This window comes from Pleurodeles waltl, chromosome 4_1 (genome assembly GCF_031143425.1).
Source record: "Pleurodeles waltl isolate 20211129_DDA chromosome 4_1, aPleWal1.hap1.20221129, whole genome shotgun sequence".
Lineage (NCBI taxonomy): Eukaryota > Metazoa > Chordata > Amphibia > Caudata > Salamandridae > Pleurodeles > Pleurodeles waltl.
Genome location: NC_090442.1, coordinates 396,563,519 through 396,584,476, shown reverse-complemented (window position 1 = coordinate 396,584,476; position 20,958 = coordinate 396,563,519). Strand labels below are relative to the sequence as shown.

The 20,958-nt window shown below is 44.1% G+C and overlaps 1 protein-coding gene across 1 annotated transcript in view; it reads left to right on the top strand.

Annotated features, from left to right (window-relative positions):
- The window catches only part of TM7SF3 (transmembrane 7 superfamily member 3), a 226,662-nt gene that overhangs the window by 130,804 nt on the left and 74,900 nt on the right, over positions 1-20,958 (top strand). Inside the window, exons 6-7 of the mRNA XM_069228617.1 lie at positions 978-1,155; positions 14,407-14,493. Coding sequence (XP_069084718.1) covers positions 978-1,155; positions 14,407-14,493 — 265 coding nt within the window. The remainder of the gene's footprint in view (positions 1-977; positions 1,156-14,406; positions 14,494-20,958) is intronic.

Sequence of the window (20,958 nt, the reverse complement as noted above, 5' to 3'; positions counted from 1 at the left end):
ACATCACCTCTACTGCGTGATTGGGAACCCATGCAACATTGTGCAACCAGGATTAATGTACTTTTGGTCAGCGGACATAACTGTGTCTCTGTAGCTGGCCTGTGCTCCGTCGCTGTCAGCCTGAACATTTGTCTTTGTCCCAGTCCGATGTAACCATATAACCAGTTTTAGCGATGTAAGGTTATTGGCGCCATTTTTATCTAAAACCTTTCAAAATCGATATCTCAAGTACTACTTGTTGGATTTATGATGTTTTTGTCTCGTTTTATATATTAAAATTAGAGTAATTTTTCTAACCTGCTGTGCAATCTTTGTGTGGTGTTTTCACTTTTTTTTTACAGTTAGAATTGTTGCATAAATACTTTACACACTGCCTCTAAGTTAAGTCAGGCTGCTCTGTGCCAGGCTACCAGAGGGTGAGCAAAGGTTAATTTGGGGTTTGCCAGACACTTACACTAAGATTGTTTTTTTCTCTTATATACCTTCCAGGCTGCAAGCTGTCATCGGATTTCTGTAGGTGATTTTACGTATGCTTCTCTGGGAATATTTCTTATCCCGTAACACATTTTTTCAAAAATGTAGTGTTCACTTATTTTGCAGAATATTGAATGACTTCTAACTAAAATAGCAAAAAAATTGATGTTTTTATTCTCTAATACAAATTTATTGCTGAGCTATCACTGCACGTAATGGCAGAAATTTTGCTGGTGTCGAATAATAAGCAAATTCCGAATTTGGCTATGGAAAGGATCTGTGCATGTAAAGTACATGTAGAAATACTAGAACGCGTTGTGCAAAACTACAACATGGATATTTCTTTACTGAAATCGTCTTTTAGTAGATGTAAATTTTGAGTTTTACTGGTCCTAGGGAAGTTGACCGTGTCAGTGGCTTTTTTCTGTAGGATATGTGTATGGGATGGAACTGTTTGCTGGTACCTATCTTGTGACACATAACTTTTGCTCTGTTTATTTCAGCTGGTAACTCTAACATCCAACGACAAGACCATTGTTTCCTTTTCATCAATACCTGGACAAGGAGTCATTTACAATGTTGTCGTCAGGGACCCTACTCGGAATACATCTGCTGCATACATTCCAGTTCATACCTACGCTTGCACTTTTAATGCAACAATAGACAACTGCTACACCCTCGGTAAGGATCACAGAAGGAGGTCGTGAATTGGTGAGATGTTTAAGTAGTTTAAAATATGTCTAAAGGAATTTAAAGCTATGGTGCCATGGTACCGTTTTGTAAATGCTGTATGTAACTCGAGAAAGTGTGTGCTCTTTAGGACTGACACAATGGGTAGGTCATGTATCTAGACTTCATGTGATTTCTGCAGTTACAGCCATGGTAACACATCCTCTTGTCTAACAATGTTTTCCAAAGTAGAGGCTGAGCGGAGCTCTACATAGAGACGTGTGCAATCTGTAAACTGACATTTTAATTGTGATAATTAATTTAGCCTTTTGTTTATAGACCTATCTTGGCCATCATCCATTTTATGCCAAACTCTTACATTGGTTCATTTAGCTCCAGGTAGGCTTAACCCTGTTTTGCATGTCCATATACTCGTTAGGAGTTTATACATCAGTATCTTTCACAAACTCCCTCTCACTTCCCCATTTCGTTTTTTAGTGCCCGACTGTGCTTCCAAGCCTTTTGATTGTGTTGCCCACGGACAGACACCATCTGGTATTCTCACATTACGTGGCTGTGCCGGTATGGCATGGTCTTCTAGCGTCCCTGGGTAGACCAATACACTGTATTACTCGTGGACTCGTATCCGTGGTGGCTGCTCTGTTATGGTACAGCGCATCCTGCAGACAGTGAGCATCTGCCTGCCCGATTATGTCTATGCTGCCTTCACAGCAGTTCAAGCTTAAGCACGATGGTGCCGCTGCAGTACGTGTAGGACATGTCTCCAAACTTCATGTACCTTACTCGGCACTTGCAGTATAGGTCAGTCTACAGCCAACACTGCAACCATGCACTTCAGAAGAGTGCGCACGAACCTGATGCAAGTCAGAATGGTTTGCAACCACTGTAGAAATGCGTGTTATAAATGTGCTACAATGAAATAGTAAGGCGCTTGGGAATGGTTTACAGTTTAAATGGAATAATGAATGGATGAATGGCCAAATTTGTAAAGCGCACAACTACTCAGTGTCCCGGCGCTAAACAGACAAGGTAAGGAAACCAGCGCTCCTATTCAATGTTACATAAGTAAGTTACAATATTTATTATGGCCGTAGTGTTCATTTTACGGTTTCATTTGCAGAATAGTTGTTGATAGGATGCTTGGTAGCTGTGGTTGGTTATACATGTCCATTCTTACATGGCTTTATTATCTGAGAGCCCTAGTGTTTTTTGGAGAAAAAGCTTTAATAGCCCAGTTCAGTCTTTTAAATAAAGCATTAAATCAAGAGAATGCCCCTGAATTGTCTGTTGAAAATTTTAAATTGTTTAGTGTCAGTCGCGATCAAATCTGCGCCCATTCGCCTAAGCAGATTTCTCAACTGTCTACATTTAAGCATCCTTCACTGCACCTTGTGTCTGAACGGGAGTCATCAGGGTTTTGCTTAAGGTACGACGTTAAATGTATCTGTTGATGTACAGTATCGCAGTGACCGTGCTACAGAGAGCACATGAAGGAAGACGATGTAATATTATTAATGGAGTCTGCCTGTGTCGTGTATACTACTGTATTGATTGCTTGATGTAATCTTTACACTTGTTATCTATGTCCATATAAAACAATCCAAACTTCATAGGTGAATTTTGTCAATCATTTTCATATTAAGTATATATACAGATGCACTGAGTGTTATATAATATCGATCACCATTGCTGAGTGTGGGCATATGGCCAAGATTCAGGAAAATGAGTCATGCAGCCCTCCCCCAGTTCCTAACAATGGTAATAAATAGCATATTATTTTCATCAGATCTGCATGCACAGTTTACATATCTTTTTTCCATATGAAGTAGTTGCAGTATTGTTCAAGTGTAATCGGAATAAAGGGGTTTAAATTTGTGCAGTGAGGAAGGCAGAGATTCATGATGATGCACTTGGTTTAAGTTCCGTAACCACGGTCCCTGCAGAGATGGAAAAGTTTTCTTTAGCCCCAAAAAAGAGACCCAGCTGCATGCCAGGGGTTGCTGAGGAGTGCTTAATGTGTTGAAGGAATAGGCCGGAAGAAATTTTAATGTCTGTGCCATCGTAACAAGGAACTGTCTGGGCTGCCTGTGCAGAGCAGGAAACAAAATGGTGGGCGGCTTGAGGTTGGACTATTCATTCTCCTAGGAGACAAAGGTCTGCTCAGGGGCAAGGACCAAGGAAGACATCTGAGCCTCCTTGCTGAAGTGACTTGGTGTGGCTGCGTGAGATAGTGGCATCAGGCAGGTAAAAGAGCTAGGCCCTGTGCTGTACCTCCTCATGCAGAGTCTGAGGAGGCCCCCTGTAGAGTCAATCTCTCCGCCTTTGTTTGGAGGGCCCTCTTAGAAATTGGCAGGGACCCCAGTCCTCCTAACAGATAGTTAGTGCAGGCTATTGTGAGGGCAGTGCCACATACACCCACCTCAGTTGGAAGCAAAGCAAAGCAAAAACCAGAATTCTCTTCACCTATCATTGAGGGGATGGGTTGGTCTTGGACCAATCAGCAAAGCAAGGTGGCCTATAGTGGTTAGTCATTGTTCCTGGTGTTCTGCACAACATTTAGGCTGTAGACATTTGGATGCTGGTCCAACAGCCCATAGTCTCACAATGGCAGGGAGTAAAGCGAAGACGCTTGAAGCATCCTCTATTAAAGACCTACTTCAAATTAAAACATTTAGACACTAGCCAAATGCCTAGTGGCACTGGGCCTCGCCAGGATTCATGTCAAGCCAGAGTATCCAAATTATAAGCCCTGGCTATGAAAGAAGACATTAGACTTCAAGAAACTATAAAATACCTCACTTCACTGAATAACAATTTGACATTTTTCCAGATTAGACCAATCTCTTCAGAAAGCCAAGGTTTGTCTAGATCAAGTAGAGGGAAGCTTAGCCGAGCAGGCCCATGAGCAGAATAATCTAGCCCTGGAAATCAGAGATTTGGCTCAGTAACACCAGGCACTGGTGGAGGAGATTAGCCTAGAGAATCGAGGAGTATATTATAACATATGCTTGAGGGGCATAAATAAAGACATAGCTCACACAGACTTAAAGGCTTATGTCCAGGCCTTGTTCTAATGCGCAGAAGATCATCCTATTCATGTGAACTGCATCCACAGATTAATATTGGCCTTCCAACGGATCAAAAACCTCACATTTGATGAGCTAACATGCCTATTATTTCCGGGACAAAAAATGATCCTGCCAGGCCTGAAAACAAGAACCATTCTGGAATAAAGGAAGGTGATCACACTTTAGCAAGATATATCTGCACATACACTGTCATGACTGAAAGAATTCAAAGAAATTACAACTCATTTGCAGCAAGGACAAATTGTCTACAAATGAGGTTATCCCGCCCGCTTACACTTTAAGCTAAAGGGCAAGTGCATCATCGTAAGGGATCCGCAGGAAGCCCAAGAATTATTGGGTCTGCCAGTACCAAGCACACCTGACGATCAAAATGATTGGCCCGACCAACGCCCAAGATTCCGCAACGTCTGTCATTTGACAAGGGGTATAATTGACCACTCCCTGCTGTGGGCTGTCTATGGCTCTCACAGCAGACATGAGCGCTGCAAAATCACACTTAATCCATGGTTCTTGAAAATCCCTAGAATGAGGGAGGGCCTCCTTGAGGCCACGGGCCAGTACTTCAAAGAAAAGGAGTCCTCAGTGTACTCTGCGTTAACCTTATGGGAAGCATACAAAACGGTCATCAAAGGGCAGGGCCTCTCCTTGATAGTAGGACACAAAAAAGACACCAGTGCTAAATTGGAGGTGATTGAGCATGAGATCCGGAACTTAGGGAATGCCTTATCCTGACCCAGGAGACGCGAGACACACCGTGGGACTCGTGCAGCACTCAGTGGGCTGTAGCTTCAGAGGCTACCCGGGTAAGGCATAGCACAGCACAACACAACATTGACTTTGAGGTAGGGACAATGCGGGAAAACTCATTGCATGGCTTGACAAGAGGGGGTGAGCGACCCACTGGGTTTCAAAAACAGACTGAGGATGGTAAGCAAGAGAGTGTGTGACAGGGACTGGCAGAATGGTTTACTGCATACTGCATCCAAATATATGCATCCAGTGAGACCACTGCAGCAGAAGAAACCCTGAACTCCTGACTGACGTACAGTTCCCTGTCCGCGTCTCCTGGGTCTTGGTCAGGATAGGCATTCTCTGAGTTCAGGATCTCCCTGTCCTAACAACTGAGGGCAGAGCTGTCCTAGAAATGGATCTTGCTGAAGATGAGATTATGTGGGTGATACAGGACTTAAATTCCGGGAAGCTGATGGGCCTCAACGTTGTCCCAGTTGAACTGTGCAAGTTAGCAGCACCTCAACTTGCCCCCCACCTTTTGTGGATGTACAAAGAAGGTCGGAACAGGGGCTTCAAGAAGACACTCTTGTCCCCTCTTTCAAAGCCCAAATGGCATTCAACCTGATCAAATGGCCATACCTCTTTGAAAAACTGTCCAGAATGAGTTTTGGCCCACGCTATATTGTGTGGACACTCCTCCTCTATACTGAACCCTTGGCATGCGTCAGTTAATCGATGAATCACCCTGGTGTTTAGACTCCAACTGAGTACTTGTCAGGTTTTTCCCACTTTCCCCCCTAATTTTTGCACTCATTCTAGAACCCCTTGCTGCCTGGTTAGGGAGAGACCTGCTGATATGAGGTCTGAGGTGGACCGAACACTGGGAAGTTAGAATATCGTTTTACGCAGACAGCATTCTGCGCTGTGTGGCTGATCCTGCACCCCCACACTTGATAGAATAATGCAAATTCTTACTCGGTTTGGTTGATATTTGGGCTACACCATTAATTGGCAAAATCCTTGATTTATATCCTAAGTGGACAGACGCCCAGACTGCCTCAGGATGCAAGATTTGACTTGCTATAGATGAGTTCTGATACCTTGGAATTCACATCACCATTGACCCAGATCTGTTGTTTGATTAAAAACCTGTTGCCACCGCTGACACAATTAAAGCATTCTTTTCAAAATGGTGGCCCTACCTTACTTCCTCTATGCCTTTCACAATACACCTTATCTGGTCCCTGAGACTTACTTTAAAGCAATAGAAAGTGAAGTTTGGGAACTATTTTGGGATAGGGGTCTGTCACGAATAGCCAATAATAAATTGACAAAGGGATTGTATATTGGAGGGATCGCCCACCCTGACATCCAAAAATACTACTCAGCGGTGAAACTCACCACTATCAAACCCTGGGCACATACCACAACTGATGACCCTGCATTTTGAACTGATGGACCAAGCATGCAACCAGGGGGATATCTTGGAGCCCTATACGTAAATCCTTCCCAATCCACATTTGGCACACAGCACTATGCGTGCTTGCCAGGAGAGTCAGGATCAGTCTGGTCACTCCTCTGTGGGACTCAGTCAGTGGGCACTCGGTGGATGCTACCCGGATGTGCAAAGTGGAATCTAATCAGACCTCTTGGGGGGGTGTAGGAGTGTAATCTAAAGGGGGGATCACTGGGCACAGGAAGTTTTCCCATTTGCTGACCTACAGTGAGAATACCAATTAACCCCATCCAAGACTTTTCTCAACCTGCCAGTGAGGCACTCACTCCAGGCTACATTACCCAGGGGAGAGGACATCCCTCATTCCTCACCCCTAGATGATCGATTGGTAAACGACCCCAGGCCCGCAAGGGGACTTCCCTCACATGGAAAAAACTGATTAGTAACTCACTGGACATGCTCCAGTGCTTGAGGATGCGATGGGACCGGGGTCTGGAGGGTCTTGAGGATGACGAATGGCTTCAAGCCCTGGCCTCCCAGAGGGAGAAAGCCATTAGGTTGATGTTCCGCCTTGTACAACTGAAGATTCTCCAGGAGTCTTCCTTTGCATGTCCCACCCTGGTAAGAATGACTGACCCAAGTTGCCATTGACAGTGCGGCCACCAGGGTACCTTTTTTTTCATATTATTTGGAATTGCCCCGTGAAACAACACTTTTGGAAATCTGTGGTTGCATGCATGAACGACCTGTGTGGGAGCTATATGGCAACTGTGGCTGAATGGTGTCTGTTACATGTTTGGGTCTCAACAGACTTGAACCGTATGGAGCAAACGTGGATAACAATTTTATAGTAGCTTAAGCACAAAGAAGACAATGACTTACTTCTACAGGAAACATATCTGCTGATAGGAGGCTACTCTCATATTGGATCCTAGGCCAATTCCACTCCAAATACCAGAATAAATTATGCAGGGTGGCCATTCTCCTCCAAAGGGGGTTAGACTTCACTTTAGAGGATAACAATATAAACAAGGAGGGCATTAGAGGTAGCTTAGGGCAAATCAGTTACAGTAACCAACGTCTATGACCCCAACGTAAGATTCCTTCTTCTCCACCTTTTCCCCAAAGCCTCACATTTTGCAATGGGGAGGTTCATTATTGGGGGTAGAGGGTGGCTTGAATACCATTCTACAGCTGCATCTTAATAGGTCCCAGATGGGTACCACACCAACATCTCCTCCAGGGGCTCTGTCTAAGGCTAATAGACATATGCCAGAATAAACAAACCAATGAAAGAGACTTATACTTCTATTCAAAGGTTCATAGAGCACACACTCGTACAGACTTTTTTTTAATGTTCAGAAACCTCCAAACTACCGTTATAGACTCCACAATAGATGTGCAGATCCTATACGACCATCCTCCCATATGACTAAACATGCCTACCCTGCTGCCCCAAAAACCTTTAATGAGACCTTCAATGTTTAATGATGTTGCTTTCTGGGATGCATAAGTAAGTGAGAAAATTAAGGGTACAATCTATCAATACTTTGGAATTAATGATGATGTGGGGGGTACGATGTCCACCTTATGGGTAGCTGCAAAGGTGATCATTCATGACTCCCTGATTTACCATTCCTCAAATCCGAATGCTTAGCTAAGTGGCTAGAGACCCAATGTAGGCAGGTAGAACAAAGTAATAAGCAGAGGGGCTCATTGCGAGAGTTGAGAGAGATGCAGGCTACAAGGAGAGATAGCCAGCTGTGGTAAAAGAGGCAGCTAGAAAGCTGCTCTAAATTAAACAACACTGTTACGATAAGGGCGATAGAGCAGAGATGCCATTCGCTCACACATTGAAGATATTCAAAACATGCAACCATATCGAAGAAATAATCGCCAGAGCAGCAAGCAGGTAAGTACAAAGGCAACAATGTAGGTTTCCACAGCCTGTTAAATGGTGCTGTCCAGTGCCAACAATTAGTTCTCAGGCTTAAGAAGACTATCTCTCAGAACATTACCCCCCTCCGGGACAAGAATAACAAAGATTTTAAGAAGGAAATCTTCTTAGAGGTGGTATGTGATGCATTTAAAAGCATGGCCCACCTTAAGGCCCTAAGCCCAAATAGCTTTTCTGTCTCCATCTATAAAGCTTATATCAACGTTCTGGCGGAGGCCCTGAAAAGGGCATTTAACGCATTACTCTTCAAGAGTAGTCCACAGTTGCGATATAAAAATATTTGACCCAATCCTGATCAGAAGCTTCCATATATTTTAGGCCAAAATAATCTCTATTCACCAATCGGGCTTTCTTTGAGGTAGACAGGCTGGAGATTAGCTACAACTGACTTCCAGATCATAAGAGAGGATAAAGCAACAGAAATGATTGGTCATTCATGTCCAAGATACTGAATAAGCTCCCAATCGGCTAAAAAATGGAAACCTACATCCATAGCCTTTGTCAACCCATCTACTAAAATCCCAATCTATGGCAATCTCTCAGACTCCCTAAACATCAGCAGGGGAACACGGCAGGGACGCTTTGTGTTGCCATTAATGTTTGTGATTTTTTAAGTAGAATCGAAACATCCCGAGGTGTCATGATGGGAAGGGTGGGGCATAAGGTAGCACTTTTTGTATGCCATATTTTATGCATTATTACACACTCAGACATATCTTTAAGGGCCCTTCAGGTTGAACTGAGTAGATTTGCAGAGACCTCAGGATTCCAGATAAATTATACCAAATCTAAAGGTTTGTGGGTGGCTGACCCACATAATACTACTAAAGCCAAAGTGACCGCTACAGGCTTTGTGTGGACTTGAGCCCAAAATACCTGGGCATACACTGTGCTTTTAGCATCACACCTTTATATGCTAGTACCGCCCTGTGATGGGTCGACCCAGTCTTGGTTGATCCTGCCATACCCCTGGGGCACCAGTGCAGTCGTGGTTCCTGACCCGGATGCAGACCGGTCAGGAACCTATCCACATCTGGGTGACGTAGGGCTTCATAAAGCCCTTCTCGCCGTAGCCCGGGAGAGGAGGGGAAAGAGAGAAGCGGCGGATGAGACGAGGGACACAGCGGTGCCAAAAAGGACGGCAGCAGTATCAGTAGAGGAGGCGGCGGCACTCCGAGAGGCGGCGGCAACACTCCAGGAGGCGGCGGCAGCTCCAGGACCACCAGCGGCAGCCGAGGAGGCAAAGCCAGCACCAGACGCAGGACCAACAGCTACCTCAGGAGGAGTGGCTGAAGAAGGTAGGCGAACCGTCTGAGTTCGGTCGCGTGCAGCCAACGCCGACACCAGGACGTGGTGTCCAACCACAGTGGTGTCTCCACCACAGCAACCATCGCCGGACCAGGAGGCAGAAAACCCCCCAGGATCCGGACACGCTCTGGGGAGAGCATGGCCTCGGCAGGTACGAAGGTTGCGGGTTCATCTAACATTCCTGAGAGATAAGCGGGAAGAGGACAGGCAGCTACCTACCATGTTCTGAGAGCCTCGGGCGGGGGGGAGGAATTAATTTGTTTTGGTTTGTTCAGTTTTGGGTTTTCCCTTTTTTGTTTGTGGCATTTTTCAGCCTTCACTTTTTCAAAGTAGACAACCAAAAGTTGGTCTTTCCACGCCACAGGGTCCTAGTAGACAGGTCTTCTATGGAGCTGAACTAACCTAGAAAAAAGGAAAAGACAAAGAATGTTCACAGTTGTAGTATATAGCACTAGCCTAACCCAAAGAGACAAATAAGAGGGAAAAGAAAGGGAACCAAGACAGCCTCTGACAAATAGTCTGACTTTCCCATCGCCACTATCACCTGCCATTCACAACCTGGACTTTTTGCCAACAGACCTCACATTCAGTACCTGGAATTCCAGAGCCCCACCACGTTTGGACGAACTGTTCACACACAGTGAGCTAATATCGGCAAAGGAGACGAGTCCCCACTTTAATCTAACCATCACAGAAGTTGACCTTTTGCCTAATCCAGCTCTGCCACTAGGTGTCACATAGGGATCTCCAGGATAAACTGTGCAGGAAACACCCCCTCTAGAAGCCTTGTTTGGCAATATGCTTCGCAAAAAGGGCATCTCATAGCTTAACAGAACAGTTCACTGATTTGAAACACATTCTAAATATAAATACATTATGCAATGGGAAAGATTCTAATAAATACACACCCCATAAATGACACGATCTACAATTTGGTAAAGGGCAATTAAGTCGTTAATTTGCAATAAACATTGGGAGAACGCTTATAAGATTGATAAGATTAATACAAGATATATTCCACCTGTAAGATTTAAAAGCAATGTTTAGGGGTTCAGATGTCTGTTGGAAGGCCTGTCAGGGTAAGGGGCACATTTGTTCATGTGTGGTGGTCATTTGGTGATATTAAGGTGTTTTGGAGATAGGTCCTCGCATAACTGGGCAGTAACAGGAGGAGTTCCGCCCATGCAGCCGCTGGTGTTGCTCCTAGGTTATCCGGACGAGAACGGTCTTTCTCCTAAATACTCTGCTTAAAAAACGGATGTTGCATTTGTTGCTTGGAGCCAGATTGTCAGTGGCACAATGTGTAACCAATGTTTGGCCCTACCACTCGTCCTATGGTGATGCACTAGAAAAGCAATCAGAGATGGACCATTCATAACGATGGATTAAACTCATATCTGTGACTGGGGGTGAGTGTTTGAAAAGTTTAAAAACTCCATCCATCGTTTTATTTCGTGGCATTGCTATGTGCATCCTAAGTGGCTAGTGGTATGCTCAGACATGGGTCCCTTGCTTGTTGCGCCACTAGATTCAAGCTAGCCTGGCTGATTGGGGGGGGGGGGGGGGCTGATACTCCGAAACTGGTTTCAGGATGCTTGTTTCTGGTCCAGGGATGACCTGGCATGGCAGTTCAGGTTGGACTGCTCCCTTGGGGAGCAGGGTCAAGACTGATTTGCAAATGGCTGTCCAAACTGGGGTGATGTGGAGAGCAAAACAATGATGGATTAAACCCAGATCTGTGACTGGGGGTAAGTGTTTGAAACGTTTCAACACTCCATCCATTGTTTTACTTTGCTTTATTTTGGGATAGACCATGATACTTTTGATATGGTATGGCTCCCATTCATCACTTTAATGAAAAGAATCCAGATGATAGGCAGGGACTCAGCATTAATGTCAGACCCACTGCGACAGTCCCGGTTTTGTGACCTCTGCTCTACCCCAAGACACAATAAAGGATCCTCATTTTGACTATGGGAGATGGGTTCACCTCAGGATACTAACTTGGAACCCCCACTGCCCCCAAGAACACTCCTGAGGCAGGTGGAATACATGGCCTCCTCCCTTAATAAAAAGATTGCTCTAATTTTTAACTGTCAGTAACTTGAATCCGTGCAACAGAGTGAAAATAAAGTTGTTTAAAGAATTGTGCATTGACATTAAATAAGTAGGACTTGTGAGTATGGCGCCAGTTATTTTTCTTATGTAAAGGTGTTCTAGAATTTTGTCTGCGGCAAAGAGTTTTCTCAAGTCAGATCTGCTCTACTGTGGTATTAGTATATGTATTCCAAATAACATGTTATTGAGCCTCATTTATTTTCACAGGCCTCAATCAATCAGGAATTTGTAAAGTGCACTACTCACCCATGAGGGTCTCAAGGTGCTGAGGGGTGGGGGGAGGTAGAAGGGGAGGGAGTGGTGCTGCTACTGCTCGAACAGCCAGGTCTTGGGAAGTTTCCTGAAAGTAAGGAGGTCTTTGGTCTGGCGCAGGTGGGTGGGAAGAGTGTTCCACATTTTGGTGGCGAGGTGCGAGAATTATCTACAGCCAGTTGTAGTTCTGCGGACGCGTGGGACGGTTGCGAGGGTGAGGTTGGCGGAGCGGAGATGTCAGGTCGGGGGTGTAGAAGGAGAGCCGTCTGAGGTATTCTGGTCCGGTGTTGTGCAGTGCTTTGTGAGCATGGGTGAGGCGTTTGAATGTGAGTCTCTTGTTGACTGGGAGCCAGTGCATGTTTCTCAGGTGGTCTGTGATGTGGCAGTGGTGGGGGATGTCTAAGATGTGGCATGTGGAGGCGTTCTGGATGCATTGCAGCCTCTTCGGTTTGGCCGTGGTTCCTGAGTAGAGGGCATTGCTGTAGTCCAGTTTGCTGCTTACGAGGGCTTGGGTGACTGTTCTTTTGGTTTCGGTGGGTATCCATTTGTAGATCTTTCGGAGCATGTGGAGGGTGTTGAAGCAAGAGGAGGAGATAGCGTTGACTTGCCGGGTCATGGATAATGAAGAGTCCAAGATGAATCCTAGGTTGCGTGTCAGTGGGAGTCTGAGCGGCTCAGAGTGGCAGGCCACCAAGAGTTATCCCATGTGGAGGGGGTGGAGTCGAAGATGAGGACTTTCATCTTGTCGTAATTGAGTTTGAGACAGCTGCTCTTCATCCATTCGGCGATGGCCTTCGTTCCTTCGTGGAGGTTGGTCTTGGTGGAGTCCTTGGTGAGGGAGAGGATCAGCTGGGTGTCTTCGGCGTATGAGATGAGGTTGTGGGATCGGGCGATGTTAGCGAGCGGGGCCATGTAGACGTTGAAGAGGGTCGGGCTGAGGGATGAACCCTAGGGTACGCCACAGATGATTTTGGCAGTCTCCGAGCCCAATGGAGGGAGGTGGACTTTCTCGGTTCTGCCGGTGAGATGGGTGACCCAGTCCAGGGCTCTGTTGTTGATTCCTGCATTGCTGAGGCATGAGCGTAGGGTGTGGTGGCAGACGGTGTCAAACGTGGACGAGAGGTCCAGGAGGACGAGGGCCGTGGTTTCCCTGTTGTCCAGTATGGTTCTGATGTCGTCGGTGGCAGCGATGAGGGCGGTTTTGGTACATTGGTTGCTGCAGAATCCAGATTGTGAAGGGTCCAGGGTGCAGTTCTCCTCGAGGAAGCAGGTCAGTTGTCTGACAGCCTTCTCGATTACTTTTGCCGGGAAGGGGAGCAGGGAGATAGGCCATAAGTTCTTGGGGTCCTTTGGGTCCGCCTTGGGTTTTTTGAGGAGGGCGTTGATCCTTGCGTGTTTCCAGCTCTCCGGGAAGGTGGCGGACTTGAAGGAGCTGTTGATGACCATCTGTAGTTGGGGTGCGATGATGGAGCTTGCTTTGAGGATGTGGTGAGGGCAAGGGTCAGATGGAGAGCCAGAGTGGATGGTGTTCATGATTTTGATGGTGTCGTTGACTTGGGTCCAGGAGAGCAGGAGGTATGGCAAATACATTTATGCCACGCCAGTGAAGAGCAGTGTGGCTAAATTTAACATGCTATTAGAAGTAAGGGTACTAATGCGGACAATTCACATAATTGTTACCACAGTGCAAAGGTCAAATTCCAGTTGATTACCACGGTACAACGAAATGGACATGAGAAACTATTTACTGTCTAATAGATTGCAATTTACAACTACATTGCACAGGGAAAAAGTAAACTCGACCATTAGTGAGGCCTTTTAAATGTGATTTTTATCTCACTATCCAAAGGTTACCACATGTATCTTGGTTTTGGTTAAGTACTTTAAAAAAATAAAAAAATAAGCACTTTTGCAAACAAACACCCTTGGAAAAAATATTATGACATAAACCATATGTGAAGATTGTAAATTGCTTTTACAGCTCCATTAAGGCCTTGACATAGCAACTGAATTACAACATGTTTAATGTAATTTCAGTGCTGTATATTTTTGTAAATCTGTAACCCAAAATACCGTCCAAACGATGTGGTACAGTAGCTTGCTAATTACTAAACGTGTAGCGTCCTCTACTATTTGTTTGGTCTTTTGGCTCTCATAATAGTTGTAATTGTTTTAGGAAAATATGTGATATTAATTAAACACTGATCTATTTTCCTCTCTGCCTTTTCACCTTCAGGTTTGTTATGTTAATGTGTTTTAATTTGTCTAATATAAACGCTTGGATACAGTAGCGTATTTAACATGTTGCTTTTTTCTCTACATATTTTTAGGGAGAGTTTCGAGCAAAATATTTTTTACGTTGTGTGCCATCGCTGGTCTCTTCATTTGTTTCTTTGGGCACCGTTTCTTGAAAACAGGTATGGAAATGTAAAATACAGTTTGTTTAATAGTCTTTAAATAAATGGTCCTTACTGTCTAGGTTATATCCTAATGTTCGAATACAGATTTTGCATGCGGTGGCTGCTCACTCACTAGGTGTTTTACATTTTCTGTTAGTTCAACTTCAGGCTTCTATTTTAAATTTAACCACAGAATACATGTATCGTATAATGTGTGGCGTCCCTGAGTGAAATAGTGAAAACATGAAGAGTGAATCTTATGAAAAGTGTTTGAATTTCTCTTGTTTTGGGTGCTTTGATTTTTTTTTTTCGTTGTTCAGTACGTTAAAATATGTGTAGAGTTTGAGTGCTTTAATTGTTAAACAGTCTATTCATATATTTAGTTGCAAGATATACTTTTTTGTCTTATACCTTGAAAAATAATTCCATTAAACGAGAGTGCCCCCTTAAAAGCATTCGTCAGGTGGAACACACCTAGCGGGATGGGTCAAACCAGTTTGCTTCCAGACACACGTCCTCTAACATAGTGTACGAGTATTTGTTCTACATACGGAAATAATGCAGCCTTGTAGTTGCCAAAACGGATTTAGTTTATTCGAAGATATGTAGTTTTTATGATGCGATACAGCTATAGTTTTCTTTGCAGCTTGTTGTTAACTAATGTTTCCGGTCATGTTTTCCATTTTACTTAATGGATCCCCACCTGGATTCTTATGTGCCTTTTTGATTTTCTTTTAGCATAATGAGCACCAGGAAAACTCATGGTTTCGTTTTGAGGCTTGTTTTATATTGTTTTATTTTAAAGATTATCTCCTTGATTCTATGTAAGGGTATAAAACAAATGCACCCAGTTCACCAGCAGAGCAGCTGTAGAGCCTGTACTCTCGGATCGTTGAAGCCTGTATAAGTGTGAGTTGTCAATGTTTTTTTGGGAGCATTACGCTGTCCCTTCTGTGTCCTCTACTAGTCACCCAAACAGTGATGTTAAGGTCAGTCATCTACCGGCAAGAGGAGTGGGATGTCCCTGAATACGGGAGATAGTGGTTGATGATGATCAGGGAGAATGGCTGTCGCAGTTTTGCTGCTTGCTTAGTTTCTTGCACCTGTTATTTAATCATTTGTTTTTTCTAGAGTTCCTTAGCAGTGTTGCTTATTCCAAGGAGATTTTTCTATGATCCCTTTCTGCTCAGAAGCAGACTCTGTCTTCTCCTGTGGAAGAAAACAAGTAGGCAACGTGGCTTTACTCAGAGACTTGGACATATCTGAGCTTCTAGATATCACTTATCATGAGTATTAGCCCTAATACCAGTCAACCCTTGACCGTTTTGAAGTACAAACTTCATAAATACTGTGGTCTTTGTGTCATTCTGATCTACTGTGGTCATGAAATTCCAAAATTCCAGCAGAGCAAAGACAGAGGTTCTCAGCAATTGCCTCAAATCAAATCTAAGCACCAGGTTCTTTAAAGTGGTAATCTTTTGGGCAGAAAATTACAAATGGTGATGGCATATTATCGGAGTTGGAGATTGATTTCCTTTATTAAACCAGCAGCAATAATGAGGATCCCTGGGGCATCTTAACAGGGGCCTGTTACGGCCGTTGCCCAAGAGGTGACTTGTTCAGTAAGGCATTGGGGATTTGCTCTCCCACCTCCTCAGTTTGCAGTCCACATTAACACTTTTCAGAACCTGTTTCACTCAACCACACATTATAGTGCCATACAGTCCGTGCCTGGCTGACTGACCCTTCGTCAAAAGAAGTATCAGGCAGTTTGATTTTTTTCTCCAGATGACCCCTGTGCAAAAGCTACTCTGGCCTATTAGATGCATGAATTACTTCTACATAGGCTTTGTCTTGCCTAACAGGTGAACATGGTTTGTATCTTGTGCAATTTGGGCGGTAGTAGCCAGCATGGCTATGGAAAAAAAATTCTTACCCTCATTGGGGACCTTAACGTTCACTTTGAAGAGATTAACAACCTAATGGTGTCAAATATCTTAAATGACATAGGTAGTTTACAATTGACCCAAAGAGTAGAAAGACACTCATGATCTTTTGGACCCTGTGTTGAACAATGATCCTTACTTAAAAGTTCGGAAACCATGCCTGATGACTTGGACAGACTGTCCCAATCCTTTTCACTTTGGAGGGTGCTCCTTTTACACATAGGAATGCCACTAGACATTACCATTAGGAAATTAAAAAGGCAATGTGGAAAGCAGCCAAAGCTCCACAAGAGCTTTTTCGTATTGTTAAATCACTCACTACCCAGAAAGATGGAAATGAGATGTCTACTCCCACAGTAGCATGCTGCAACAAGTTGGCAACATACTCCCAGGACAAAGTGGGGGCTATCTACAGTAACTTACATCTGACTGTGCTGTGTATTCCTCAGGTCACACAGGTTCCGCAAAAGGTGAGTGCGGGTATTACAAATTTCTCACCTGTCACTATGGAGTCTATCCCTGCCTTATTTGACAAATTTGAATCTGGTTCCCTGCTTGACCTGCTTGACCCAGCCCCACCTGACATTCTGTTACAGGGAGTAAAAGTAATTCTCCCCACAATTTTGGATCTCCTTTATCTATCCCTTTCCACAGGTACTACACACCACGCATGGAAACATGCAGTGCTTGAGCTTTTGATAAAGAAGACTAACTTGATTCTTCCTGCCCTGGGAACTATAGGCATCCTTGGGGAAGATATTAGAAAGACATATTAACCAAGACCTCTCCCTGTATTTGGGGGAGAATGCACTCCTCAATTAGATGCAGGCTGCTTTTCGTCCCCTATACAGTACAGAAACTGTGCTATTAGCAATAATTGAGGAATTAAAAATCCAACTAGACAAAGGAGGCTCGGCGGCTATTATCTTACTTGACCTGAGTGCAGCATTCGATACGGTAGACCATGAGATGTCGGTGGACAGGATGATCAAAATAGGAATACAAGGCACTGCCTTGAGTTGGCTCTCCTCCTCCCTGAAAGACAGGTCCTTTCAATTCTGTCTTTCCTTTAAAACGTGGGGTTCCGCAGGTCTCATACTTGAGCCCTACAATTTTTAACATTTACTTAAGCACCCAACTTGTCTTCTCCCTTTCCCAGGAGATGAACACATATCAGCAACAGCTGGCCCTGTGTTTAGAGAAAGGCGCCTGATGGAAGGCAAACCATTCACTGAAGTTGAATAGAGATAAAACAGAGGTAATGATTTTAGGAATTAAACCAGACTCCCAAACTGCTATTGGATAGCCAAGGTATTTGGGACTGCCACCAACCCCCTCCTCTATAAAGAGTATGGAAGTGTGGCTGGATAGCGTGCTACCAATGGAGAACCAAGCAAAGAAAAAAAAGTATGGCGTCCTATTTTGGTATGATTAGAACCCTATGGAAAATCCTTGATCTCCTTCCCTTCACTATAGGAGAATAGTGGTCCAAGCATTAATCCTTTCCCATTTACGTCACGAAAACTCTCTGTATCTAGGAACACCCAAATACATATTTAAGAGGGTTCAATTGATCAAAAACGCAGCAGCCAGGCTGGTTCTTAAATTGCCTTAACACTCCTTGGCAAAGAGTGTGCTGGCCTCACTGCATTGGTTTTCCAGTAAATGAGAGGATTAAGTTTAAGGCACCTGTTTGACTCACAGAGGAATAAATCAGAAAGGGCCCACACTGATTGTGGACAGTCTTGTAACTTACACTCCCTCAAGGACCTTAAGATCCTCAAATGTGCAACTTTTAAAAGTGCCAAGAACTCCGAGCCAGATGGGGAGGCAGGTCTTTCTCATATCTGGCCGACTCTCTGCAACTCGATGTCCATTTATCTGAGACCCAAAAGGAACGAGTTATGTTTTAGAAAAATGCTAGTTTGGCTATATCCCCAGTAGTGTTTTTTCCGCACTAGATCACCAATGCATGCCTCTGCTTGCTAAGCACTGGGAAGCCTACAGGTAGCTACTTGCTTTATAAATCTATATTTTCAGTTTATACGGTGTAATTATTGGGCTCAGATCACTGCTGCTCCGCCTTGAGTATGCATATATGGACAATGCAAAAATTATCAAAGATCTAGACTGGAGGATCCTGAAGTTACCAGATTCCGAGGAAGCGATCACACTGTCTGCCATAAAATTGCCACATTAAAGCTGTGGATCATATTCATACTCTTAAACATCAAGACGCTATACTGGAGCAGTACCTCTATATAAACTCCACTGAGGGCCAGCAGTGTTGAGACAATTCACCTGATCAGATTTAAAGAACAATGTCCCTGCCTATGGAAGTCTCCAGATGCTCAACTGAGATCCACTGCCAAAATTAACATAAAGACTACATTTTAAAGGTAGCTTTTGCCCCTTAGTCTGCTGTGTTGGGACTTGCTTCCATCTATGAGGGTTTTGGTCTGCCACCTGAAGGATCTCCCACTTTGCTTTCATTGTTTTTTGATAACTACAAATTATGCTGTACAGGCAATATACATGGCAGTATAATGTTGCTGCAATGCACATGGATATTTCTGATGGTAAACAGCTGCAAGGGTGCCTGTTGGCACTCAGAAAAATGCCTAACTAAATAAAGTAATTTCACAAGACATTGGGGCCACTAAGTGTTAAATAAGGTTACATTTTATGATTTGCCTACTTGTGCAATTCATTTTTCAAATGTTAATGGAAACTTTTTGTTGCAACTGTATTTCATCTTTGGGCTCCTACATATTGGGCATGAAAGTGAAAAGCTAGTTCTGTAAAGAGTTATTCATAGTAGACTGTTTGGCGAGGGGAGGCTTTCATGGTGTCAAAGTAGAAAACCAAAAGTTGCTAAACATAAGAGTAATAATAAGCATTAGTGTTTGAGTCTTTTTAGCTGACACATGAGGTTATGGCCACTATTAGGACCCAACAAGATGTGTCCTGGTCAAGTTTCAGAACATGGTCTGAGACGATGGAGCCATCTTGTGCAGATTGCTTTGATCTCCGAAATACATTTTAAAAAACTTAATACCATAAATGTTGGGGTGTTTCCAAACTCAAATAGGACCCTGCAGTGTATAGCTGCTGCTCACAATGATGAGAACTGTTCCACTTCTCAAGCCATGAGGGTCCAAGATGGCTGACATCTTGGTAAAGGCTTGCCGTAGAAGAAGTGGAGTGCTAACAGACCCGATCCTGGGTCAGATCTGGCCTCCCTCCTCCTATTCTTTGGTTCGAGTCTTGGCAATATTGTGGATGTTGGAAGAGTGTCCACAGAGAAACTCCAATTGGTAGGTAGGTGCAGTGGGGTGTGTGCAGGGTGTTCCCAGAGAAGCAGGAGGCATAGGTGGAGGCTCCACGTTCTCCAATAGAGAAGCAGACATTAAGGCCAGTGTTTGGGACTGGATCCCCCAGCGTGGTGTGGGAAGGCTCATTGCTTATGCAGGGACTTGAAGAGAGTGAACACCCTTCTCACTCAAACCAGTTTGCAGCCTCGACTTGAGGGTTGCCTGTAATGCAGTAAATATTATGAAAGAGCCTTTAGATGAGGAACAACTGTGAATCGATGCTAATTCATGGGCAGAACTGGCCTGGGGCTGTAGGAAACTGGGCTTTTAGCTTTCATTGCAACTTGCAACTTTTGAATCATTTATCAGAGATTGTCTCTGTTTTCTGGTGTGAGTAGGGACTGTGCTACAGATAGCTGCATCATCATCACCGTAGTCCCTGAATCTCATTTCTAATCCAGCCATAATACTAGGAGCATCAAAACATATACATCATGGCATCAGCCTACATTAAAATGGCAAACCCTCCCTTAGTGAGGAAGTCCTGTAGAAAGCCTTAATGTGACTGGAAAGATTCAGCATCCTCTTCTGGAACCACAGAGTTTGCTGTGGAATCATCATCTTTAGAGCTACAGGCTCCATCAATGTAGGTGGACACACAACTCCTTCACGAATTTCAGAAAGATGTTAATAGGAATCGGTTACCATTCTGTTGGATTTTTATAGCTGCATTTCTCACCTTTTGAATGTCTCCAGATACCAGACTTAACCCAGAAAATGGTACTGTAGCACCTGTGCTCCTGCAGGTGGAGCCATCTGCCGCCATCACAGCTTAGTCCCTACTGCTGATGTAATGACACAGAGCTGCATATAAGTACTACCCCTGCACACTGACATCAGTTCCTCCTTTTCCATGCTCTTCATTGATCCAGAGTTCTGCTTCCAATCCATTCCTAGGGGTCTCCAACCTTTTTTTTGTTTTTGTAGTAAAAACTACTTATGTTGATGAAAATCACCCAGACCTATGAATATTATTAGACTTTTAATACAGACCATATCAGATAAGTTTACCTGTTTGTTTTCAATATAACCTTTTCAGTAGGCTGGGCTACACACAGGAGAATTATTTATTGGGCGCTCCGGAGCTATTAGTAGCTCACAAACTATTTGTTGGAGACCATGTGTGGTTGTAGATACACATGCTCTGCATACTTCCTCCATCT